A 27,578-nucleotide genomic window follows, 5' to 3' on the forward strand; every position below is an offset into this window, starting at 1 on the left:
TCAATTAAGAGACCGGTTCGATGCCCATAAGAAGGTCGTGGTTGGCCTTAACATGCTGCTGCCGAAATTCTGCGCATCGGCTAGCCTTTCTGATATTGATGATGCAGTGCAGTTTTACCTTGGCGACATTCCTTCGGCTAATGTCATCGAAGCAGAGTTCACACTGTGGCTGAACAAATGCTGCCAGATCGAAGAAAAGAATCGCCCAGCTTGTGCTTTACAGGCCTTAGAGATGTGCAACCGCGACTTTATTCTGAACATCCACAGCCTACTTTCTATCCTGGCGACTTTACCCGTGTCGACGTCGACCCCGGAACGGACTTTTTCCACACTGAGAAGGCTGAAGAGCTACCTTCGAAATCATATGAACAACGGCAGACTGACCGGACTAGCACTGCTCAGCATCCATCGAGAACTTCAAGTGACCCCAGAACAAGTCCTCACAGAATTTTGCAAGTTGCCGAGAAGGAAAAACTTCCTCGTTTAAACTTCCCTCTATGTTTGAAGAGTCGATTAAAAGCTAAACCCAGCTAGCCCAAGCTTCAACCCTTCTATCCTTTCGCAATTACGAGGAAACTATCCAGCAAGCAGAATGTGTGAACGGTAACAAGAAGATCGGAATGTCGGGCGACTTGTTTGTTTGCTTGCATACATGCTGTCATGGACTGCCATTTTTGCGACCCGGCGTAACGGCAAATTAACGGGCGCCGCGCTCCCCCACTGACCGGTGGAACCGTTCGCTCATGAAAAGACTGGCCTTTAGTGCAGGGAAGTACTGAATGGGGTGTTCTTCTTCAAACGTTAGTCGCCGATGTTTGATCCTTTGTACCTACGGCGACATCGGCGGGGTCGTCAAAGGCCGCGATGCACCCCGAACTAGCTGTAGACTGCAAGACGCACCGGCTGAAACCAAGGAAACTGACCATTCCCACAGGCAAAACTGCTTGGGGACAAGCCGTATGAGAGAATCCCAACAGGTTGTCACTCTCGCTCAGTTTCATTTCATTTCATTTCATTTATTTACTCTCAAGGCCGAAGCATTACAGAGAGGAGCGGGTATACATCGTACAGAAAATCAGAAAATACAGCAAATCAAAATTATATGCGCACAATGGCGGTCTGAAAACCATAAAAAAAAAGAAAGACTGCGTGATGTGAAGAAGAGGCAGGGTGGTCGTAACAACAATGTTCAACATGGTTGCGTCTTTGAATGACACGCGCACACAAAAAAACTAACAAGAGAAAACACAGCGTGACTTAAGTGGCGAATTTACGCGAAATGGTTAGAGAGGGCGTTTTTAAACAAAGTGAGGTCAGTGATAGCAGCGATAGGGGCGGGAAGGTGGTTCCACTCATTTGCAGTTTTCGGGATCAATGATTCAAAATATAAATTCGTGCGGGCGCTAGGAACGCCCACTTTAAACTGATGATCGTTGCGTGAGAAAACGTACGATGGGGGCTGGAAAAGAGTGTTGCTAAAAGACGGAATACAATGAAAGATCTTATGGAACAGGCAAAGGCGAGATATTTTACGCCACAGTGAGAGAGTGGGTAAGTGAAGATTGGCTTTCATCGAGGTAACACTGGACGTGCGATGGTAGTTTGACATGACAAAACGTGCCGAGCGATTTTGAACCGCCTCGATGCTGTCAGCGAGGTAATTGGTATGTGGATCCCAGACTGATGACGCGTACTCGAGTTTGGGTCGAACTAATGTTTGATAAAGCAGAAGTTTAAGGTTAGTCGGAGCCAAAGAAAAGTTTCTGCGCAGATAACCTAACGTGCGATTCGCATTGTTTGTAATATAATCGACATGCGTGTTCCAAGAGAGATTGTTAGAAATATACACTCCAAGGTACTTGTAGGACGAAACCAGATCGAGATTGCTGTGGTTAAGTGTGTAGTCGCACGGTACATTATAAGAAATACAACGGGAAAATCGCATAGCCTTGCATTTAGTAACGTTTAGCTTCATTAACCATGCGTCGCACCATGATGAAATGTGATCCAGGTCTGTTTGAAGGGCAAGATTATCTGCGTTAGTCCGGATTTCACGGTAAATTACACAGTCATCGGCAAATAGTTTGATGGATGATGAAATGTCTTTAGGTAAGTCGTTGATGTAGATAAGAAATAGTAGGGGACCAAGAACTGAACCTTGCGGAACGCCGGACGTTACAGGGCTAGTCGGGGAACAATGGTCGTTAGCAGTTACAAACTCGGTGCGGTTAGATAAGAAACATTCAATCCACTTTAAGACGTTATCATCAATATTTAGCGCAATTAGTTTCAGAAGAAGTAACTTGTGGCAGACGGTATCAAAGGCTTTTGAAAAATCTATGAAGACACAATCAACAGTAGATGAACGATCAGCAGCAGAGAATAAATCGTTAGTGAAGGCCAGAAGCTGTGTCTCACATGAATAATATTTCCTGAACCCGTGTTGGTGAATGCTAAAGAAGGCGTTACTTTCAAGATAACTCACGACGTGGGTGTAAATTACATGTTCGAGAAGTTTGCATGGTACACTGGTTAGTGAAATGGGGCGATAATTCCCGGGACTATGAGCATTTCCTGATTTAAACAAGGGAGCCACCTTCCCCACCTTCCAGTCCTCTGGGAGAACACCTTCTTCTAATGACTGATCAAAAAGTCTCGACAGAATAATTGAGGAATGAACGTCAGTGTTTTTCAAAAATTCAGAAGAAATGCCATCGACGCCTGGTGACGACGAAAGTTTTAAATTTTGGATCAACTTGCGTATGCCGGCCCGGTCAACGTGTACCGAATTCATCACAATAAAATCGCGAGCTTGAACACCTGGAAGGACGGCAGGAGTAGTGTTCATAAAGAAGGAAGAAAATGCATGGTTAAGGGTGATACAAACGTTCTCACTGGAAATTACTTCGTCCGTGTCAGTGGTAAGTTCAATCTGTTTCCTATCGCCCCCATTAACGACCTGCCAAAATTTGTGGGGATTGTTTTGCAGAATTAACGGTAGCGTTTGCTGAAGAAAGGACTCCTTTGCCGCGGATAAAGCACGCCCGTATTCATCGGCTACCTTTTTGTAAACCTCCCATCTTTCAGATAAATTAGAACGCTTGGCTTGGCGATAAACGCGCTTCTTTTTATTGGACAGGCGTTTCAATGTTCGCGTGAACCACGGTGATTGACTGTTACATGCGATTTCGCGTAGTGGTATGTACTTGTTAACGAGTTCGGCAACTTTATTTTTAAACAGCATCCAGTTATCGTTGACAGATCTTTGGTTGAAGTCTTCTGGAAAAACAGAGGTGAAATGTTCAAGTTCGGTATTAATGGTTCCATAATCAGCTCTACTGTAGTCCCTGAATCGCTTTTTACTTTTTTGTTTATGGGGTGATGCGCAGGGGAGGTTGAAAACGATTGCTTCGTGATCACTGAGGCCTGGCAAAACAGAAAGCGGTTGCACGAGATCGGGGTGAGAAGTCAGAACTAAGTCTAAAATTGAAGCACTTGAATGTGTAATGCGAGTTGGGCACATAACCAGCTGCGTTAAATTGAATTGCGCGCATGTGTTAAGGAAGCAGGCGCTTTCAGAGAAGCCAGAGCCAGGCGATAAATGGGAGTTGTTCCACGAAATATCAGGAAAGTTAAAATCACCTAGGATTAAAATTGGTGCGGCAGGGAACCTCACGTGCAAGTCACTTAAGACGTCATGAAAATCATTGGAAAAACCAGATGGCGCATTCAAAGGGCGATAACAGGCACAAACAATGACATCTTTGTGACTTATGCGGATTCGAACGCACGCCAATTCAAGGGAACATACAATGGGAATTTCAAAAGACATGAATTCCTCTGAAACAGCGATCAAGACACCGCCACCAGAACGCGAGCCACGGTCACACCTAAAAAAGGAAAATTTTTTGTCGCACTGCAGGATCTCACGGTTTTCGACTTTTGACGACAGCCAGGTTTCGGTCAAAACTATCACATCAGAAAGGCACGTGTTTACTAACGAAGACAAGGCATCACGCTTGTTGATAACACTTCTGATATTACAAAGCAAAAAACAACAGTCAGGGTTAGAGGTATTACAACTTGTGTTAGCATCTAGCTACAGTGGAGAAGATGGGCCTCTGATGACAGGATCATCGCGATTAGGAGGATTTGAGGGGTCAAGCGAGTCCGTTTCTATTTTGCACACGCGATCTGAAGATGCGCAGTAGGTGTGTATTTTATTGCCAATGACCACTTTATTGTATTTAAGAGAAAATTTGTGACCAGTCGACTTGGCGAAGTCGATTAGTTTTTTCCGGGTGGCGCGTGTAGCCTTGCAGAAATCCTCACAGATTGATGTATTTGTGTCACGAAACTTAGACTTCTGAGACAAAACACTATCTTTAGTTTTGGAAGAAGTGAAACGTGCTATCACGGGCCTAGTTTTATGCCGCGAAAACGTTCCTAGCCTGTGAGCACGCACAATAGCATCGTCAGGTAGCTGCAAGTTTAACGTAGAGGTAAGAATCAATCGGACCTTTTCTTCAGAATCGGCCCAAGTTTCTGATGCTGAATCTTCAATTCCGTAGAAAATCAGGTTCTCACGACGAGACCTATCCTCGAACTCATCCAGACGCGCTCGGAGCGAAGCCTGTTCACTTCAAACGGCGGTGGCTATCATTTCCTGCACGTGAGAGCCGTCTAGAAATTCTTCAAACGAATCGACTCGTTTTTCTAGATCAGTTAGCCGAGTGGTCAAATCTAACACTTTGGACTCAAGTAACTTTTGGTTTTCTTTCACTTCGTCTATGGATTTAATGAGGGTGTCATGCCGTTGGTCAAGGTGTTTTGTTAAATCTTGAATAGCCAGAAGAACGTCACTGCTCTGTTTGCTAGGGTCTTGTTTCGGGGGACCAGGGTTGAGCTCGACGTCTCCGCTGACCAACAACATTTTAGCAACAAAAACACACTCCACAACGGTGCAGGCAAGAACACTTGGGCATGGGAACAGCAGCAGAAAGAGGTTGTTTGAGCATTTAGAAAAAAGGGGTGGGGCGGGACCAACCTGAACAAAAAGACAAAGGGGGTTGTCAGCCGCCGGCATCACTGCTGCGATCCAATGCCCACTGAAGGGCGAAGGGTTCCGCCAGCCGGTTATATGGTCCGTCTGCCTTGATGACGATGTCACACTGGCTTCTTCTGCGTAGTAGGGTTTCAATGTTGCGTAAGGCGGCCAACCATGGTCGACGCAAGGTGACGAGTCAAACAAGGGACATGCGTCGATCTCAGGAGGCAGTCGCAGTCGATCCGCGCAGGCAGCAGGGCACGTTCCAAGGATTGCAGCCAGCTGAACAAAAAGACAAAGGGGGTTGTCAGCCGCCAGCATCACTGCTGCGATCCAATGCCCACTGAAGGGCGAAGGGTTCCGCCAGCCGGTTATATGGTCCGTCTGCCTTGATGACGATGTCACACTGGCTTCTTCTGCGTAGTAGGGTTTCAATGTTGCGTAAGGCGGCCAACCATGGTCGACGCAAGGTGACGAGTCAAACAAGGGACATGCGTCGATCTCAGGAGGCAGTCGCAGTCGATCCGCGCAGGCAGCAGGGCACGTTCCAAGGATTGCAGCCAGCTGAACAAAAAGACAAAGGGGGTTGTCAGCCGCCGGCATCACTGCTGCGATCCAATGCCCACTCTCCTAATTGAGGATGAGGACCCTCTCCTAATTAAAAAGGGACAGGGTCAATATATTTTTAGGGTGGAGTTTCTAACAATGAAACGTGCATGATTGGACCCATGTAGAGGTCTCTTTTCCCCCAGGACGAGAATGAGGGGACATGGAGGTCAATTTAAGAGCAGGATTTCGCCTTGCTAAGCAGTCTAGTTGCTGACCAACATGGTGTAGAAGGAGATCAAGAAGTATCCCTTAAGTGGTTGTGGCTCCAAGTCGGCTGGCCACCTAAACTTAGCCATTCGTCTAGTTGTGATGCGAAATTAACGTCTGTAACGTAGGCATCGGTACTTGAATCTCGAGTAAGCTCAACCTGCCCGAGATCGGCTTCAAGCACTAGCCTCCCGGAAACACCAGCGCTGCAACACCTCTGACATCGCAGTTGTGCCAGAACTCTCTCTGACTTCTCGCATCCGATCGTCGTGGACTCAACGCTGCCGGTCATCACAGGTATCCATTCACCTGTTTATACCTTCGGACTTTCTAATCTGTAGTTTTATTGTTGGTTAGTTTTGTGTAGTTTGTAATACTTCTCTCTTGTAAGCTGATTTATTGATTTTATATATATTTTGTTAGTTGGTATTAAGTGTTGTACTAGATTCCTCTGCAATATTCCTAGATTCCCCTGCAGTGCTGCAATATCACTAGCGTTTTGTTTTTCCCCATATACTCTGATCTCTTCACTATCTCTGCTTACGTACGGAATAACCTAACCTGCTGCCATTCCCGTCGCCGACTTCGCGCTGGCGACGCTAGAGTGGCAGCTTGTAACACATACATACCGTTTTTGTACCGCGGTTACATTGTGTTACTTCATCAGGAGCCGTTGGTCGCGGTGTCCCCCGCTTTGGTGGTGCTATTGTCCAAACTTATTTCTTGCTTTAACCAGAATTTGACGTTGACATACCAATTTCTTGATTTGGTTACAAATAATTGAAAAGTACCGTCAAATTATTATAAGTAAGTGATGTACTTGTTTTATTCATGAAAATAAGCCAGTATAAATCTTAAAAAATGGCAGCCGTTCTACACGCAAACCACCCCCGAAAAAAATTCCTGGGTACGGCCCTGACCGACGGTCATATGAAATTCAACCTCTTAACGCCACCAGCGTGCGATTGTGTTCTGATGTTGTTCACGTCACTCGGCTGAAGCGTTATTACTCGGACCAACCAAGCACCGAGACGGTGCCTTCGGCGCCAGGGGTGATACGACGGGAGGCCGCAAAAAACATTATAGGAAAGAGGAGGATGTTTAGGGCAAGCTCGTGCTGACTAGGCTCCATAGTGCATGCCTGCCTGCTTACTTAAAGTAAAGGTATTTTTCAGACGCCTTCTTCCCGTAACAGGACTTACAAGAAGTGGCGTGGCTCTGTTTTAGAATACTTTATTTTTACGCAGAAGCGAGGGCTTTATTGTAGCTTACACACGAATTAAGTGGGTAAAATTAACCAAAAGAAGGTTATCTGATTGGTGGCTAAAGTCAATGCACGAGTGAAAATTAAATTCTTCACTTCAAAGTACCAGTCCACAACTTCACTATTTAAAGGGGAAAAAAAAAGATAAATCTAGTGGTTAGTTAACTAAGTATTACGGCTAGGTGGCGTTAGCCGCCGCCCGATTTAAAGGGTACAGCCATATTCATCCATCCACCTACCATATCATCATCAGTGGCTGGAACAAACAGACGACATTATTTCGGCAGTTTCAGGGGTACCATAATTACTCGAGGAAAAAAGAAATCGTATTTTTGTTGGGTGATGTGCGGGGTGCGAGAATATGCGAGTGCGAGAATTGCACGAGTTAATACGGTAGAACTTTTGCAGGCTTTTTGTCAGTTTTATGAGACCATGGGCGACGCATACTTGACGAGACAAGAGCACGGACAAATTGCCTTCCACAACTTCGAGAGCCATTCAGTTGATGTCACTCAGCATGTTAACCAGAACACTGGAATAGGGCGGTACTGTCACTGAATCGTCGCATACACACAACGCCATCATACACGATTCCCAATCCTGAGAATGTGTGTTACGTGAAAACGTCACCAGCGATTCTCGGAGATTTATAATAGCCTCATATTCTCGAATGAAATCTAATTCTAAGATGACCTGCCTGGAGCATTCCCGCAGTACGACAAAGTCCCGATAAAGGTCGAAGCACGAATATGTACTCGGGCAGCGCACCTCTCAACCGGTGTCACTAGATTACAACTCGCGGATAGGAGCTGCGGATCGGAGGTGCGGATCGTTTTATGGCATAATCACTTTTCGGAGAGCAGCCGCGAAGTAACCACTCATAACGGAGTAATCGGCGCCAGTATCCACGAGTGCGGTGGCCGAGTGATTGTCAGTGGTTATAGAAATATCGGCAGAAATTGCTCCATAGCGTTCAGAAAATTTCGTGACAGAAATCGCCGTGGTCAACGTATCGTGGTGGAGGATGTTTGTGAGTTCTGTCAACAGTGGCCCCAACCCCAGAGGCCGCTGGCCTCAGTTTTCCTGGTGTGGGCCAGGATTTGGGGACCTGTTTCATACACCAGACAATATGGCGCAATGACTAGGCGAGCCGAGGTGCCGAGGAGAAGATGAGCATGGTCGGTGGCTTTGTGCGGGAGGGAACGGCTGCTGCGCTCCTAGTTGTTGCTGAATCCCGCAAAGACGCTCCTCGTTGCTGGGTCACCGCGCGTCAAGGTGAAACCCCTGAAGGCCCATCCTGTGATACGCACACTGGCGGTACAGATGGCCTGCTTTGCCGCAGGGTAGCAAAGGGGCCTGTTGTCAAAGGTGCGCCATACGTCAAATTTATGGGTGACTCCGTGCAAAACGTCATACTGGAAAGTGCTCTCCTAGTTATTTGCAGGAGCGAATTGACAGGGGGGAGGGTGAAAAAGTAGAGGGTGGCCGGCGTCCTGTAGAAGGTTGAGAACTCCTCAATGCTTCAGGGCAAGACAAAGCAGGAGCTTCCGTATGCATTGGAAGAAATGATCGGGTCACATTCCTGAGTTCATTGTGAATGATGTCATCCCCAATCGTCGCACAAGGTGAGTAGAAGTGGGACAAACTTTTTCGAGCTGAGCTCCTTGCAGACCACGCTCCACACAAGCTCAAGGAGTGCTAATAAGTCCTGTCCACAGGTGAAAAGTAACACAGCGGCGACAGAAGCTTGGCGGTCGTACTGCCGAAACCATTGCTGAAGTTCTCGTTCTATAATAGCAGCTTCAATGATGAACTCATCGACAGTGATTGGGGGCTTGTGTATGAGTCCAGCAAAATGTTGTTCCTTGACACCCGGCAGGAGAGATCTAACTATTTTTGCCTCATCCATCCCTGGGTCAGCACGTTTGAACAAGTGTGACATGTCTTGGACAAACTCTACGTTTTGATTTCGCTTCTGAACCCGGCTCTGCAAGCCTGCTCGGCTTTCTCTTTCCTTTCAGGATTTCTGAATGCCTAGCATAGCTGTCGCTGAAATTCTTGCCAGTTGGTGATAGACGACTCATGGTTCTCATACCAGGTGCGAGCATAGTCTTCAAGTGCGAAATAGACGTAGCGAAGCTTCTTGGTTTAATTTCATTCATTGGCGACTGTGACCCGATCGAAGTGGTCTAGCCACTAATCCACATCCTCAAACACATCACCATGATACGGCTTCGTGGTGCGCGCTGTTTAGACGATGCTTGGGGTGGTTGTGAGTTGGTCTACATTGCTCTCTGGCAACTGACTTGCAGTTGTGGTGGTCATTCTTGCCAAGCTCAAGGGACCGAATTCAGGAGGTAGTCCTAGCAAGCGACGGCCAACAATTACGTAGGAAAACTTGGCACTTCGTGCCAAGTTTTCCTACGTAATTGTTGAAATGGTGGCATAAGCTTGAAGCAGCTTGAGTTTAAACTAGCGAATTGAATTTATGGATTGATATAGCTGTACGCTTTAGATCGTGCTGCGGCTCACGCCACAAAGCCGTAATAATTAGTGAACCAAAAACTAGATTTATCTTTTTTTTTCTTTTAAATAGTGAGGTTGAGGACTGGTACTTTGCAGTGAAGGGTTTAATTTTCATTCAAGCCTTGACTTTAGCCACCAATGAGATACCCTCCTTCTAGTTAATTCTACCCACTTAAAGACTATTTTGCCCTCACTGTCCCTAAACCCCAGTGCTTTGAGAAACTTTGCGCCATCATCCTGAACTATAGGGTGAAGCCCTTTACAAAACATTATCAAGTGTTCGGCAGTTTCCTCCTCCTCTCCACACGCACTGCATACCGTGTCTACCCCTTCCTATTTGGCCCGATATGTCTTGGTTCGCAATACTCCCGTAATGGCTTCAAACAGTAGAGAATTACCCCAAGAATTATCACAGATTCTTTCCTTGGCAATTTCCTGCTTAAAAGTTCGACAGATCTTTAGTGCGGACTCTTTAATCATGCCAATTCTCCACAAATCAATCTCGGCTTCCGTCACCTACTTATTAACCGATAGTTCCTTTTGGTTTGGCCCCCTGCTGTTTCCTAAGTATTTACCAGTCAATTTTCTGGTTCACTTCCTCCATTTTGTATCGACATTCTTCATGTACAAGTAGCTGAAAACCTTCCTAGCCCAACGCTCCTCCCCCATTTCCCTCAATTGCTTCTCAAATTTTATCTTGCTGCTAGCTTCCCTGCCCTCAAATGATGTCCATCCCATATCACCTTGTACTTCAAGATTTTGTGTATTCCCGTGAGGTCTTAAAACAAGCCTGCCTATCCCACGTTGCTTAATTTCTAATCTTGCTTGAACTTTTAATCTCATGCACAAGACCGCATTGCCGAACGTCAGACCAGAAACCATGACCCCTTTTCATATTCCTCGCACAACATCATACCTATTGTTTATTCACAGTGCGCTGTTTCGCATCACTGCTGCATTCCTGTAACCTTTAGTCGTCACGTGTATTTCGTGTTTTCTTAGGCACTCAGTCCCATTGCTTATCCATACGCCAAGATAGTTGTATTTATCTGCTATCTCTAACTTGACCTCCTGTATTCTAAGCTCACTACCTTCATTATCATTAAAAATCATGACTGCTGATTTTTTCTCACTGAATCTGAAATCTAATTTATCTCCCTCATAACCGCAGATGTCCATCAATCTCAGGAAATCTTCCTTGTTGTCGGCCATTAGCACTATATCATCTACATACATCAATGCTGGTAGTGCCTGTTCAATGAGTTTTTCTCGTTTGACGAAAGAGAGGTTGAAGTTAAGTCCACTTCTCTCTAGTTTGGCCTCTAATCCTTGTAGGTACATCATGATTAACAAAGGTGACAAAAGACACCCCTGCCTAAGCCCCCGTTTTACCTCTGTGGGCTTGGATACCTGTTCTCTCCACTTTATAAATACCTTGTTACTTTTATAGATATCCTTTAAAAGATTAGTGACTCCATTTTCTACACCTAGTGTGTCCAGTATTTCCCACAAGTCCTCTTGAACCACGCTATCGTACGCTGGCTTGATATCCAAAAATGCTAGCCACAGGGGCCTGTGTTCTTTTTCTGCTATTTCGATGCACTGCGTCAGTGAGAACAGATTGTCTTCCAACCTCCTGTGTTTCCGAAACCCATTCTGCAGTTTCCCCAGCACCCCCTCATCCTCTTTCCATGCCTGCAGTCTTTCCTTTATATTCCGCATCGCTAGCCTGTAGACCACTGACGTCACTGTTATAGGACGGTAGTTGTTTATGTCAGCTTTGTCCCCCTTTTCTTTATAGATCATGCTCATCCTGCTAAGTTTCCATCCATCGAGGACTTCACCATCGATTATTATTTTGCTCACTGCCTCTCTTAAAGTCTGCTTAGACTTCAGACCCAATGTTTTTATCAGCATAAATGGAATGCCATCTGGGCCTGTTGATGTACTACTAGGAACCCTCTTCTCAGCGCTTTCCCACTCTCGTTGTGAAAATGGAGCGATTGCACCACTTGATTCATCCTTGTCTATTGTGGTGCATAAGGCACTTTGTTGAAATTTTTCTGTCATCCTTGTTCTTATATATTCAATAGCTTCGTCCCCTTCTAGCCTAGCACCTTGGGCTGTAGTTATAAAACTCTGCTCTAGGCTTGTCTCATTTCTTAGGGAGTTTAGATGGTTCCGAAACTTCGCAGCTGCCTTTCTATCTTTTTATGTACTTCTGCCAGCCACTGAGCTCCCTTTCTTCTAATCTTTTCATTGATCAGAAGGGATGCATCCCTTCTGCAGCTTAGAAAGGTTTCCCATTTTCTTTCAACATAGTCTGTCGGTTCACCCCGCTGCTTAGCATGTCTGTGTTTCCTAGAGGCTTCCTGACGTTTTGCTATGGCTCTCCTAACTTCGTCATCTCACCAACTTTTGTGTTTGTGCCTTCTTTTTCGGGGTGACTTATCATGTGTTTTAGCAAGCTCTAGCTCAAATAGTCTGATTAAATTCTTGTATGTCCACACTGTTTTATTATCCTCTGTAATTACTTTCTCAATTTGTTCAGTAGCAATTTCTATTTGCCTTTATGAATAAAAATTTTCCTGTAGTTGCTCATTTTGTCTCCTTCCCACTTTCGCTGCTCTTCCAAAACTTAGCTTGATACGTTTGTGATCACTACCGAGACTTCTGGAGCCACCTTCATCTATGTGCATTCTCCTGAGCTTATTAACATTCTATATGACATCAGTGCGTAATATCGTCGACTGCAGCTTTCCTACCTCCCATGTTATTTGCTCTTCACACTTCTCAGTACTGTTGCAAGTGATCAAATCATGCCTTTTACACATATCCCTGATCATTTCGCCTGTTGGGTCGTTATACCCATCTATATCTTCTATGTGCACATTCATATCTCCTAGATAATTATCTCACACTCTTCTCCTTATTCCTCAATGTAACCCCGTTACATTTGTTATACATTCTATCATTGCCTTTTTTTCCTCTTTGGCATTTTCTCCCGTCTACAAGTACACCAAACCAAGGAGTGTAATCTGCCCAGCTACTTTCCCTTTTATCTATAAATGTTCCCTGCATCCATGCTTGACTCTGTGCCAACCCATACATTTATGTATAAATGCTTCAATTCCAGCGGCCATGGGGTAGGGGTTAGAGCATAGGCGTAGTGGTTAGATAATAGTGCGCTTCATATTGTGAAAGACTATGTCTACTTAGGGCAGGTAATAACCGCGGAGCGGAACCACGAGACTGAAGTAACTAGAAGAATAAGAATGGGGTGGAGCACATTTGGCAAGCACTCTCAAATCATGACAGGTAGATTGCCACTATTCCTCTAGAGGAAGGTATATAACAGCTGCATCTTGCCTGTACTTAGCTATAGAGCAGAAACCTGGAGACTTACAAAGAGGGTTAAGCTTAAATTGAGGATGACGCAGGGAGCAACGGAAAGAAAAATGGTAAGTGTAACCTTAAGAGACAAGAAGAGAGCAGAGTGGATTAGAGAATAAACGAGGGTCAAGGATATCATAGTTGAGATCAAGAAGAAGAAATGGATATGGGCCGGGCATGTAGCGCGTAGAGAGGATAACCGCTGGTCAGTAAGGGTAACTAAATGGATTCACAGAGAAGGCAAGCGGGTTAGGGGGAGACAGAAGATTAGGTGGAAAGATAAGATTAAGAAGTTTGCAGGTATAAATTGGCAGCGGCCAGCACAGGACCGAGTTGACTGGTAGAAAATGGGAGAGGCCTTTGTCCTGCAGTGGACGTAGTCAGGCTGATGATAATGATGATGATGATGATACCCCGATTTCACCCGCCTTTTTTCTACTTTCTGTTCTATTGGTATATTCCCATGCGTAGTATGGATTGCAATTGAAAAGGTGGTAAATGCTCCATGTCCAGAAGATGTGTCTCCATAACCCTATATACCATCAGCTCCTCCTGCCTTAACTGCTCATTTATCTCTTCCCACTTTAACCTATTCCTGCCACCCTGCATGTTAATGTACCCTACATCTGATTTGATTCGGCCCTTGTCTCGCACTTTTTTCTAATTCCTCAATGTCCTTTGATATACACTCCACCATTGCCTGGTTTTCCTCTCTGGCCTTGGCTCCCGTCCACAAGTAAACCAAACGAAGGAGTGTCATATGGCCTTCCACTTTCCCTTTTTGCCATAAATGTTCCTTGCACTCCTGCTTGACCCTTTGCCAGTCTGTTCTCTTATGAATGAATGCCCCAATACCACCCACCTTTCTGCTTCCCTCTTCTATCACAATATTTCCACGCGTAGTCCGGATGATTAGGACGTTGTTCCATGTTTTTAAGATGTGTTTCTACAAAACCCTATACCATCGGCCTCTCCTCCTTTAGCTGATCTTCTATCTCTTCCCACTTCAGCCTGTTCCTGCCACCCTGCATGTTAATATACCCTACGTCTGAATTGGCTCGGCCCTCACGGCTATGTCTATTTCTGCCCAGACTCTGCCTGTCTTAGATATTGGTGCCACCTTGGAATCGAATCTGTCCATACCACCTGTCAAAGAGTCTCCCTGGTTGTTTTCCTCATTACTATCTATCCTGCACCCCCGAAGGGCCCGCATGGCCTCCAGAAAAGCTACTGCGCACCCTGCAAATCGCCAACCCACTTCATGACCTAGCCCCCCATCGAAGTGAATTCTGTCTCGTTGAAAACCACTTCACCTACACACCTCTTTGTTTATTTCCACCACCTCAAAGCCTTTCTCTCGGCTCATGTAGTGATATGCACGGTACCTCCGGTATCGTGCATATCACTACCTGTACCTGAGGAGAAGTGGCACGCATGTCATCGACCCCCTTTCACCAGTATGGTCGCTATTCCTGCCATATCTTCATTTAAGACATCGTTTAAACCACCTGAAATTATCACGAGGTTTCGTTCATCAGCTGTAGTTTTCAGTTTTGCGCTCGCTTGCCCCATGACTGCTTCGAGCTTGTGTCCTGGGAATGTCCCTACTGCAACCCTCTTGTCACTGCACCATTTGCCTCTGCACTTGGGTTCATTTTCAAAGCCACCCTGCCCCGCCGCGGTGGTCTAGTGGCTAAGGTACTCGACTACTGACCCGCAGAATACGGGTTCGAATCCCGGCTGCGGCGGCTGCATTTTTGATGGAGGCGGAAATGTTGTAGGCCCGTGTGCTCAGATTTGGGTGCACGTTAAAGAACCCCAGGTGGTCTAAATTTTCGGAGCCCTCCACTACGGCGTCTCTCATAATCATATAGTGGTTTTGGGATGTTAAACCCCACATATCAATCAATCAATCAATTCAAAGCCACCCTGCATCCTGAACACTTTACAGCCTTTTTAATTGTGTCTTTCTGACACCGATTGTCCTTATAAATTGTCCCACTTGATAATTGCATTGCCCTTTCTGAAAAGAAAGGGCAATGCAAGGCAAAGTAGCGATTCATTGATTGATCGACTTAAATATGCTGGAATTACTTTATTTTAATTTTTCTTGTAGCATAAAGTATTTTGAAAGATGGCTTTAAATGAGCATTGACATTAAATTTACTCATGTCAAGATTTTTGCATCAACGAGTAGCTATCAACCCCCAATAGTGATTTGCCACCTAAAATGCAACTGAAGGACGAATAACTATCACTTTTATTTATTCATGTCACTGGTAACTAGCACAATGCAAAACGGTTGGTGAGCCCACCATTTTTAGAGATGGGAGCACTTCCTCGCCATCAGCTTCAGATCGCGCCATAGCTGACCGCTTTTCCACAGAAAAGAGTGACGTCACGCTCAGCTGTCCCTCAAACATTTCGTCTGCTAGGCACACACATTGAGCTATGCCTTCTCACCTGCAGTGTCGTCGTTGCTGCATGAAGTGTCGACTAGGGTTGAATAAGACAGTCTGAAGCTTGGAATTTCGTGATTCGCGTTGTCGCAGATCATTTTTGCTTCGATCGACCTTCTTCAGAACAGCAATGCCAAAATTAACGCCATTCCAAGCAGCAATAAGGAGGTGCCCGGGTATGCATGCTTTGGCCTTGCTCGCTCGTGTGTCTCAATTGGGGAGTTTTGGCTTGCACAGCAATCAGGTATACACAAAGGTGTCAATGTAATATCAATAAAAGGAATGTGCACCAGCGGAGAAATAAAGAATGTTCCCTGCTTGCAAGGTTCTTCTTTGCACCTTCATGACCTCACCTATCCGGCCTCTCATGGTGGCGGCGGCAGTAACTTGGTATTACGTGGATTAAAAGAAGTTTATGGACGAACTAAAATTCACTATTAACGATACCTGTGTGTTACTTGTTAGCAATGATATCTATCTATATGCTACTACACTTTAATAGCTTGTGTTCGTGTTGGCGTGTAACATATGCATAATAAAAAGACAGCCTTATTGCGCTTCTTCCGCGTTTCAACCAGACAATCGCAACTCACAAGGGTTCCCCGACATGCCGATAGACAAGTACTCGTTGAATCATGCTCTTTTGTTTTGCTAATCTTTTATGAATGTTTTTGATCTTGGTAATTTTACAAAATCATTCAAAGTGGTGCGACGAAGATCAGACATGATGGGTGAGTGCATTTCGAGGCTTCGGTGACACGATAAGAACACTCAGATTGCAGACGTCATCGCTAGTAGCGCATCGTTACTCAGGATGGTATGTATGGAATGTCACAAAAAAAACGTAGCACTAGGGTTGATGTCGCAAGGGCATTCCATTTTCCGTTAAGCTTTTGCCCGCTGTTTGTTGTCGAAATAAAATAACTTCCACATAGCAAATACAATTTAAATTTGGCCAATTGGACCTACACACTCTGATCAATCAAATCAAGGGCACATCTCAATTCTGAAATTTGATGTCAATGCTCCTTTGAAGCTCTCTTGTGAGAATAGGCTGGTGAACATGGTGTCAGGAACTTGGTGTAGCTTAGGCAAGAAATGCACTTATTGATGCCTTGAAATGAGAACTATGCTGACTCAAAAGGAAAAACAGTGTTGCCAATTGACGGCGGAGACACTTCAGTGCCTCTGTATTAAGAGCAAGACCTGACACTTCCAAGGCGAGGGTATTGAGGTATTAAAGTAGCACGAATAATTTTCACCTAAATCACTAAGAATGCAGGTCAATGGGCGGGTACTCTTCAGGAAATGAAACTGACAAATGGGGGCTACTCTAATGCAGCGAGTGTTTCTTTCCACATTTTCGCTACCTAAAGTCTACCCTCACTTTACAATCGAATACTGAAATTCAAATTCTCGAGAAAGTGCTATGAGGAACAGATTTCTCTTATTTTTTTTATTAACGTGATGGCGTTAAAGAGCTCATTTCGCAGAAATTCCGGCATCGGCGTCGTTGGTTGTGAGTGAAAAATCATCATCTTATGTGTGACTGAAACATCGAGACGTAAAGTAAAGTAAAATTTTATTTACGACATGTAAAAAGTACATGTTAAAGGCCACCCTAGCAAGAAAGCTGTAAGCATACAGCTTGACGAGGCTAGGGGGCCAAAACCGGGCAACAGCAGCAGTGCACACATGTGCAGTACAAGCAATGCTTTTGGTTGCTGTAAATACATATAAATACATGTGGGCACACTGTGAATAGGTTAAAGTATGTGTAAACGGTTAATAATGTGACCGCCAAGAAGGTATTGCTCATTTACAATGCAAAAATAGATATGAAGAAAAGCAATAGTAAAAATAAAGAAAAAAAGCTTGTATGTGATGAATACATTGTAAAAATGAGAGATAGATACAAAGTAGATTTGTATGCTTCAGGCATAAATTTGAAATTTATCATAGAGAAAGGCATCAAGCAAGTGCTTGTGTGATAATGACATTTCTGTATTTACACACTTCTGTAATAGATTTAACTGTTTGTATTTATTTATTTATTTATTTATTTATTTATTTATTTATTTATTTATTTATTTATTTATTTATTATACCCTCAAGGTTTTCACATTACAGAGGGTAAGGGCATGTTACATGTAAAAAATGGGAAAAACAACACTTGATAAATATATACAAGAACAAAATTTCAATAATTGGCAGAATAATACAGAACTACATTATATATAAACTACGTCAACAAAGACAACGTAGCAGTAGCGATAGTGCAGGTGGTACATGTTCAAGCACTAAGCAAAGAACAACAAACAATCTCAAAAACAAAAAAAACAAAGAGGACATGATACACACACACACACACACACATATATACACACACACACACACACACACACACACACACACACACACACACACACATACACATATACATACATATATATAACACAAAGCAGGAATCAAGTAGCGCCAAACATGTTTCGTAAAAAAACCTTAAGACATGATGTGACGGTGATTGCGGTAGCTGATCGAGGGAGTAGATTCCATTGAGATGTAGTTCTTGGAATGAAAGCGTGCAAATGGGTTGTGGTTCTGCATTGAGGAACATGAACTTTTTGTGGATGATCGATTCTGGGTGATATGAATGAGGGGGGTTTAACGGTTATGTTCACGAAGGCTATTGTTATGATAATAAAGCTTATGAAAGAGACTTAGCCGGGCTATTTTACGCCGAATGGCGAGTTCAGGAAGGTTGAGCTGAGATTTCATTAGTGTAACACTGGCCGTACGGGAATAATTGGACAAGATAAAGCGAACTGAACGATTCTGGACTGCTTCCAATTCATGTGTTAGTGTAGTGCCACCAGGATCCCAGATGAATGATGCGTATTCAAGCGATGGACGAATGTAAGTACTGTAATGAAGCTTCTTAAAGGATGAAGGTGCCATGTAGAAGTTTTTGCGAAAATACCCGAGTTTACGGTTAGCTTTGACAATTATGTACTTCAGATGATGGTTCCAAGTCAGGTTATTTGAAATATGAACACCTAGATATTTGTAAGATGAAACAGCCTCGAGGTAGGTATCGTTAAGATGATACTGTGGACAAACAAGTGAAGTGCGGCACACACGCATCGCTTTGCATTTAGAAATGTTCAGTTCCATGTTCCATAATTGGCACCAGGTAAATATGTTATTTAGATCCGCCTGAAGCGAGGTAACATCGTCTTCGTTGCTTATTTTTCTATAAAGTATGCAATCATCAGTGAATAGGCATACGTTTGATGAGATGTTAGTTGGCAAGTCATTCATGAAAATTATGAACAACAAAGGTTCCAACACAGAGCCTTGGGCAACGCCCGAGAGCACCGGTTGGACGGGGGAGCAAACATTGTTAACAGAAACAAATTGTGTTCGGTTGGAAAGAAAGGCTTGAATCCAGTTAAGCACGTTAAGATCTCGATTTAAATGTTTCAGCTTAAGAAGTAGTAGCTCATGACTAACCTTGTCAAACACCTTCGAATAGTCTAAAAAAATACAGTCAATGATAAATCCAGAGTCGAGCAGGACATGCAGGTCGTTAGTAAAGACTAAGAGCTGCGTGTCACAGGAGAAGTTTTTACGGAAGCCATGCTGGGAGGGTGTGAAAAACTGGTTAGACTCGAGAAAGTTAACTAGGTGAGTGAAAATGATATGCTCAAGTATTTTGCACGGGACACATGTGAGCGATATTGGAGGGAAGTTTAATGGATTAAGTGTCACCCCTGATTTGTGAACTGGCACTATCTTACCAACCAGCCAGTCTTCCGGACGGCTAGAGTGCTACAAGGACTGTGAAAAAATGCATGACAAGATAATAGAGCAGTATTCAACGGTGTTTTTAAGGAATTTAGAATTGATTCTATCATCTCCACATGATGACGAGGTTTTAAGTTTTTTAATTGTTACACGAATACTATCGGAGGTAACAAAATAGCGTCCATGGGTAGGTAGTGTGGTGAAGGCAAAGTGATTTGGTTGTTGATGGTCACCTGGTGTGAGAAAGCTTTTATGAATGTGTCGTTTAGTATGGACGTGTAATTTACGCCGGCACGGGATGCCCATCAGCCGTCAGAAAGGCTATAGCGCGATTCTCGCTACCATGCACGAAATTCCAAAACTGTCTAGGGTTATTTTTCAGCATAGTTGGTAGAGTTTCACTGAAAAAAGAAAACTTTGCATGAATACATTGTAGCCCAGGGTTTGATTGTAGTAGTTTGTTCGATGACCCTTTATGAACCACCTTTTGGGTGCTTGTGCCACGCGGGTGCTGTGTCGTTCTACCAGGGCTGACAAATTCTTTAGAAGGTGCGCAGTTTTTTTACCAGCAAAATACAGTTGAAATAGGATAGGAGGCAGTGTGTGTAAATATCTTTGACAGTAATTATCCTGTTTTCTTGAAACAGTGCTTTTGTCGTATTTAAATAATTAACATTATTGATGCAGCAAATAGCTTTCTTTTCAAGCAGCAATAACCTATGAATATTCCGTTTTGTGGTTGCAGCTCATACTAAGGTGCAGTAGCTTATTATATACGATCGAAAAAGGGAATGAAGCTGGAACGTCACACAAAGCGGTGAAAGCAGTGAAAGTACCTTTTGTGCTTCACAAACACACTCGTCCTGTATACATGCTTTGCAATTCAACATGAAATATTGCAGTAATAAAGCGTGGTACAAGCATCTATTGCCAATGGGCGTCAGACTATGTGATTACAATAATGGCTCCATAGTTGAAAGCTGGTACCCCACTACAAAAGGCGCACAGGCTACTGCGCCTATTTCCTTGAGGTCACAAAGTGGGTGCATAGCCGATTCGAAAATGTTTCATGCAGTAAGTGTTTGAAGTATGCACTAGGAACCGGATGTCAATATCGCGTTCGACTCCCAAAGGCAAAGCTTTAGGGTCCCCTAATTTTTATTTTTGTTTTCTTCTTGGAAAGTTGTTTTTCATATTGATATTGCACTCACGTTACACTTGAGTAAATACAGTAATCTTGTTCCAATGGTGAAACCTACTTAAGCTTCCATAAAATGCTTACGCAGTCTTTATTTTGCTGATGAAGTTATGTAAGCCACTGTATGCTACTATTTGTGGCACATGAGTGAGCATCGCTGCGGCTTCATGCTATTATACATGGAAGAGAATTACTATGAAGGAAAGATAAACACAGACGATGAAGAAGACGCGAGGACAGACTTCATTGTGTATTCTTCATTGTCTGTGTTTATCGTTCCTCTCTTGTCTTTTCACAGCGACACATGCAGCTATCAGGATTACAACAGAAGAGAGTCTTCAGGATTATTGTCAACCCTGTATGAAAAATTGTTCATATTTCTGATTCACTTCAATTGAAGCTGAGTAGCATTTTGAAACAGTGAAATGACTTAAACAAATGTGCTCTCTGGTGATTCCACCAAACAAATGGGCACTTTAATACATTTCAATTTGCAACATTATTAGTACACATTTAGAAAGACAAGAACTAATGGCTTCATTGCATTGTCTGGCCTAATTGTCTGTCTAACTCATTTGATTTTGCATTGAAAAGAAATGAGCACTTTTGGAGAAATTCTCTTCATTTCAATGTCAGCACTTGTATGCCATTGTGATGTCGTGGATGTCCATCTCTTCTCTCATATTTTAGGCACCTTGACTCAACCAGATTTTTTCTACAGCTTGCCATGTTAAATCTCCGGCTCCTTTTGGACACAATATAATGCATTTTTATTGATAAATAATTATGTCGGCTCTAACATGAGTTGTAAAAACCACATGGCATCACGATGAGTTGGTGCTGGTATGGAGGGGCAGTTTTGGCACATATATTTTTTTACCGGGAATTTGCTCGCTTACGGAGTATCTCATCGTCACTCATTGTGGAAGGATTATATGTTGATATGAATGAAATCTCATGTGATCTCATTACGTACTTTGTGTGCAGACCACTGCCTGAACTTACCAGAAGCGCAAGGCCACAAGAGCTTCCGCGTTAATTCGAGGCCTCAGCTCGAGGTGGTTGTGCTGTTGGCCGAAAGCTCGTTCGACCCCCAGGTTACCACTGCTGTGCTCGCTGGCACTCAGAAGCTGGTGGATGCCGTAGACGCCTGTTTCAAGGCACACGGCCACGATACCAAGTATGCCTTTGTGCTCAATGGTGGCGGCAGCAGTCACCACTACCGTAACCCTCACTTGCGTACTGCAACCAAGTGAGTTCAACCCCAATAGCACTTTGGAAGGACAAGCACAGATTGCCCTTGCCGCACTGTGCTCTAACTGTTTTGGATGAGTATGGCTTGCCCACTTGAGATAGTACCTCCCCAGAAGCACTTTGAACAAACCCGCTCATTTTCAGGCTAGTTTGTGCGTCGCTTCACAAATGGCAGCATTTGCTTGAAAAAGTATTTTGTTTTGGCCTTCTATGCGCATTTTTTGTGAATTTTGTATAGAAAATGCTGTCCAGTGTAGGCAACGTGTGTGTTGCTCATGCATCGTCAAGAAAAAAATGGCTTTATTTATCGTACAGCTCTCCATACGCTAATTAGTCAGATACCAAAGTTAATATAGATGACTTGCCGTGTTATATTCACCAGTTTTCTGACAATGACTTTATTTTACGCATCCCGAAAGAGCTTAATAGACCATGGGAAAATAAACTTTGTTGTGCTGATATGAGTTAATATATGCTTGAATTTTTCATTAATCAAGACATCTTTATAGAAGTAAAAGATATACCATGTTTCAAAAAATAAACATTTTGGGGTAAAAAAATCTTTTAAAAAATTGGTTAAAAAATTTAAGGACTCCTGACTACATCCAGAATTGAAGTCTTAAAATGTTTTTGTTATTTGCTTGTTTGTTTATTAATACTATTGATCCTAAGAGAGTCAATACAGGAATAGATCAACAATCAAATACCATTCAGTAGGGCACATACACGCGACATAAATGGGAACATAATTTCGAGGCCACTGGATTTTTGATTGTCCAGTACACGCGGCCACATCTGACCAATTGATATTGGCAAAATTTGCCTTTAGGATAGTGCCATGTTCTCATGAGGCAGCACACAGACGAGGCTCAGTTCAAATGGCGACTGACTTATGCGGCCAGCAGCACGTTTATTTTAATATTTAAAGGAGTGATAAAAGACGCCATCCTGTGGCGCTATGTGAAACTGCTTAGGCTGATGGCAGCAACATAACATTCCTTCCCCCTTCACAAGAAGAAGCACAAGATGTAACTAGCAAGGACGACGATACAGCATGATGGCCAGAACAAGAAGTGATATCGGTTTATTCAGTCACTGATTATATAGGCGCACGATAGCGCGACGTGAGTATCTGCGCATGTCCGATGCGCAGTCGTGATGCAATAGCCTTGCCGGATACATCCTTTCCGTTAACAATGAAATTACATACCCACCGAAACGGTGGTATGTACATGGCATTTCAAAAAATGATAACATACACTCGGTCAAAGTCCTTGTCATAATGAAGACGCTGTGGTGGCTTCACGGTTCGAGTCGACCTTCTCAAAGCTGGCGTCGGTGGTGATGTTGACTGACGCACCACAGGTGGCGAAGGGTCGCCCGACGTCGGAACTTCGCGACGTCGGCCATTGGCTGGCGAGGTTGAAGTTGCCACTGTCAGATGGCCACCAACGTTGTTGTCCGCTGAGCTGGTATCAATGTCGTCGTCGCTTTCCTCGATGAACCGTTCGCCAGTTTGAAGTAGGTGACGACAATTGCACCTTAACAGCTTCTGGTCTTCCGTTTTGACAAGGTAGGACCTTGGATATGGCGGACCCACCACTTGAGCTTTCCGGGACCATGCAGCGTCTCTGAGCCTCACGACGTCACCCTTTTGCAGAGGAGGAAAAGGTCTTCCCCTTGGGCCTGGATGTGCTTTTTGACGTCGGTTGCGGTCACCGTACTGAAGTCCGGGAGGTTGGCGCGAAGGTGCCTTCCTTGCAGTAGTTCACCAGGGGATCGCCCGTCCTCCAGTGGGGTAGAGCAGTAGGCCAGCAGGCCCAGCCAGAAGTCGTCGCCCGAATCTGCAGTTTTTTTTTAAGATGCGCTTCACAACCTGCACACCTTTTTCCGCAAGCCCGTTTGACTGCGGATAATGAGGGCTTGAAGTGACGTGCGTGAAGTCGTATCTCCTTGAAAACAAAAAAAATTCATGGCTGGAAAATTGTGGGCCGTTATCAGTGCATACTTCGACGGGCACGCCAAATCTGGCAAAAATAGCGCTCAATTCTGCGCTGGTTGATTGCACCGACATGTCAGGTAGTTTCTGAACTTCCGGAAAGTTTGATAAGGCGTCAAAGACAACGATGTACGAGTCCCCCGCAAACGAAAAAATATCAGCTTCAACTCTATGCCATGCACAACCTGGCACGGGCCGCATTTGAAGCAGTTCCTTGGGCTGTTTGTAAGCATACTTGCAGCATGTAGGACAAAGTTGCACCATGGAAGCAATCTCAGCGTTAAGCCCCGGCCAAAACACGAGGCGTCTGGCCCTTTCCTTGCATTTTTGCATGCCGAGGTGACCTGCATGGATTTTTTCAAGCATAGTTTTTCGCATGCTTTTCCGAATAACAACCTTCGACGCCTTTAAAAGTATTCCGTTGACAAATGAGAGTTCTTGCTCAAAAGGCTTTAGTTCTCCTTGTACTGGAAGCCCCGCCGACAAACTTGCGATCAACGACTGTAGGTAGCGGTCACGAGCCGTTGCCGCTTGCAGTTCTTTCTGCGTTGCTTCTGTGACACGGTAACCTAGAAGCTGGATTACATGAACTTCCACGTCGGTAGTAGCACCAGCGTCGTCTTGGTTGTCAGCAGTTGACCGGGACAACATGTCAGCAAGAACAAGGTGCTTCCCAGGAATATACTGCAAAACAAAATCATACTTGAACAACCTCAAAAAGAACCGTTGAAGGCGAGGTGGCATGTCACTAATTTCCTTTTGAGCAACTGACAAGAGTGGCTTGTGGTCCGTTTCAGTTGGGACTTTCTGGCCATAGACGAACTGGTGAAATTTTTCGCATCCAAAGCAAATTCCTAGGGCCTCCTTTTCTATCTGTGCGTACAGTTTTTCTGCCTTAGTCAGTACTCGAGATGCGTAAGCTACGGGCCGCCACTCGTTACTGTGACGTTGCAGAAGGGCGGCACCAACGCCGTCCTTCGATGCATCGCAAGATAACCTTGTTTCCCGTCGTGGGTCAAATATTGCGAGCACGGGAGCGGTAGTCAGAATTTGCGTGACGCTTTTCCACTCTTTGGCGTGGTTATCTGTCCCCTCAAACTCAGAACTGGCCTTGATAAGAGTTCTTAACAGGGCCGTTCTTTCAGATAGCCGCGGCACGAACTTTCTTTCCAAAGTAGTTCAACACACCCAGCATACGTTGAAAATCGGCTTTGCATGTTGGCACTGGCATTTGAACCAAACTTTTTACGAGCCCTGGATTTGAGGATATGCCGTTCGCACTTATAATATCACCCAGAAACTGTAGCTCTTTTACGCCAAACTTGCACTTGTGCAGATTAAATGTTAATCCAGCTGTTTCAGCAGTTTTAAGGACTGCAACCATGCGCTCATCATGGTCTTCCTTCGTTGAGCCCCAGACCAGGATATCATCTATATATATGAGCACGCCTGGCAGACCGTCAAATATCTGACAAAGTGCCTGCTGAAACACCTCGGGTGCAGATGAGATGCCAAAGGGTAGCCTTAGAAAACGGTATCTGGAAAAAGGCGACGAGAACGTACAGATTTTTGATGTTGTCTTGTCTAAGGGCACCTGATGAAAGCCGGCGTTTGCATCCAAACAGCTAAAATAAGTAGCACCGGTTAGCCGTGCTTCCAAGTCCTCGCGTCTGGGTAAAGGGAAATGCTGCCTCTTGATATACTTGTTCACTCTTCTGGGGTCCATGCAAACCCTTAGAGCACCGTCTTTTTTTTTTACCAGTACCAGAGGGCTTACCCAGTCGGTTGGCTCATTTTCTTTGACGATGATGCCCCCCTGGATTATTCGCTGTAGTTCCTTCTTCAGAGGTTCCTGAAGTGCAAGTGGAACCCGGCGAGCAGGCTGAACGACCGGAACCGCGTCTGGATACAGGACCATTCTGTACTGCGTTTTCAAGCAGCCGAGCCCTTGGAACAGGTGCCTGAAATCTTTCAAAAGTTCATACTCAGACGAGGCATTGACAGCGTCCACTGTACGTCGAACCAATCCAAGCGCTCCACTGGCATCGAGCCCAAGGATGGCTTGGCGCCCATTCTTTACGATGAAGAATTTCACGCTTATCTCGGTGGTTCCGACAGACACTTTCTGTGACGTTGTTCCATAGCTTGAAATAACGCCCCCGTTGTAGGCGCGCAACACTGACCCGGTAGGTTGCAACGCTTCTTTGGATCCAAGCTTCCGGTACGTTGTAAATGGAAGTAAGCTTGCCTGCGAACCGGTGTCCACTTTGAACGTCACTTCTCTGCCATTTACTCGAGCCTTGATTGTCCAGTCTTTCTTGCGACAATTTTCGGAGCCGATTTCAAGAATCTCAAAGTCATTCTCAATGAGATTAGCTACTTCGCTAACAGCGGTAGACTTCTGGCAACAACTTGCAAAGTGGTTGTATTTGCGGCAAGAATGACATAATTTACCATACGCGGGGCATTGCTTAGGTTTATGTTTGCGGTTGCACTTCCTGCAGCAAATATCTTGATTATCGCGACTCTGCTTTTTTTTCCGCTGCTGCTGTTTTTTCGTCACCGTTTCGCCACTTGAAACTGCGTCAATGCTGTCTTCTGTCCTATTCCAAACTAGGCTCCTTAGTGCCGCTGCTTCTGCCGCTTTACACATTTCCTCGGCTTTTAGTAGCGTCAGGCCTCTCTCGGCAAGCATTCTTTCACGCAGCTTTGGGTCGTTCGTGCCAAACACAATTTGGTCTCTAATCAGTGAATCGTGCTGATTCCCAAAGTTGCACTGTGTTGCCTGCTTCTTTAAGTGCCGCACAAACTTCTCAAAAGGTTCTTTCTCCGCCTGGCTTCGTGTACGAAAAACATATTTTTCGTGAATTTCATTGCTCACCTCGGAGAAGTAGGCGTCGAACTTCCGCACGACTGTGTTGTAAGATTCCTTGCTTTCTCCGGGCCCGTGCTAAAAGTTGTTGAAGATGTCGAGCACTTCCTCTCCCGCGAAGCTCAGCAAGAGCACCACTTTCGAGGAGTCAAATCTCGGCGACTTCTCGGCTGCCGTTGCTTGCAGAAAAAGCTCGAACCTTTGCTTGAAGCGCTTCCAATTTTTAGACAAGTGGCCCGATAGGCGCAATGGCTCCGGCAACTTCAGTAGGTCCATGGCGATTTCGCGCCGCTGCTGTCGTGCTTCGGTCCGCGGTAGCCACTTCTGACACTATGTAACTAGCAAGGACGACGATACAGCATGATGGCCAGAACAAGAAGTGATATCGGTTTATTCAGTCACTGATTATATAGGTGCACGATAGCGCGCCGTGAGTATCTGCGCATGTCCGATACGCAGTCGTGATGCAATAGCCTTGCCGGATACACAAGAAGCAAAAGAACATACAAAAATAACGAGAACAACAAGTCCTACAATGAGCAAGCAGAGAGTTCAGCTCGACTACTGGGCACATAACGCTTAACATGTTCCTGCACTTACGAGCTGCGGTGAAGTGAAGTCTGAGAAAGGGCCTCTGGCTTCGGAGCATTCACCAGCGCACTGGCACAACCACTTGGATCACTGATGACACATGTCCTCGAATTTCCCTGACAAAACCCCCGTAGTTGCAGTGGCACCAGTGTTCTCTGTTGGCGCGTATCACGTGGCAGCACCCGCAGCATCCAGAGCCACAGCTCGTCGCATGCTTGAAGCATCTGGATGGTCTGCCTGGGAGCAGTCAGAATACTCTCACAGCTTAGGCTGCCATGGCACCGCTCGCACATGATCATGGTGCTGTGTCCATTGGCGGCCATCTGGTGGTCTTAGCACTGCCGCATACCCT

At 44.7% G+C, this 27,578-nt stretch overlaps 1 protein-coding gene across 4 annotated transcripts in view; it reads left to right on the forward strand.

The window, feature by feature from the left end:
- LOC119181451 (uncharacterized) overlaps positions 1-27,578 on the forward strand; it is a 607,968-nt gene that overhangs the window by 513,001 nt on the left and 67,389 nt on the right. For 2 of the 4 annotated variants that reach the window (XR_012888603.1, XM_037432704.2), the window contains exon 35: positions 21,498-21,762. The exons of the other annotated variants lie outside the window; for them this stretch is intronic. Coding sequence is in view for 1 of the 2 variants with exons in the window: in XM_037432704.2 (XP_037288601.2) it covers positions 21,498-21,762 (265 nt within the window). In the remaining variant the exon portion in view is untranslated. The remainder of the gene's footprint in view (positions 1-21,497; positions 21,763-27,578) is intronic. 4 annotated transcript variants of the gene reach the window in all.

This window comes from Rhipicephalus microplus, unplaced genomic scaffold (assembly GCF_043290135.1).
Source record: "Rhipicephalus microplus isolate Deutch F79 unplaced genomic scaffold, USDA_Rmic scaffold_14, whole genome shotgun sequence".
NCBI lineage: Eukaryota > Metazoa > Arthropoda > Arachnida > Ixodida > Ixodidae > Rhipicephalus > Rhipicephalus microplus.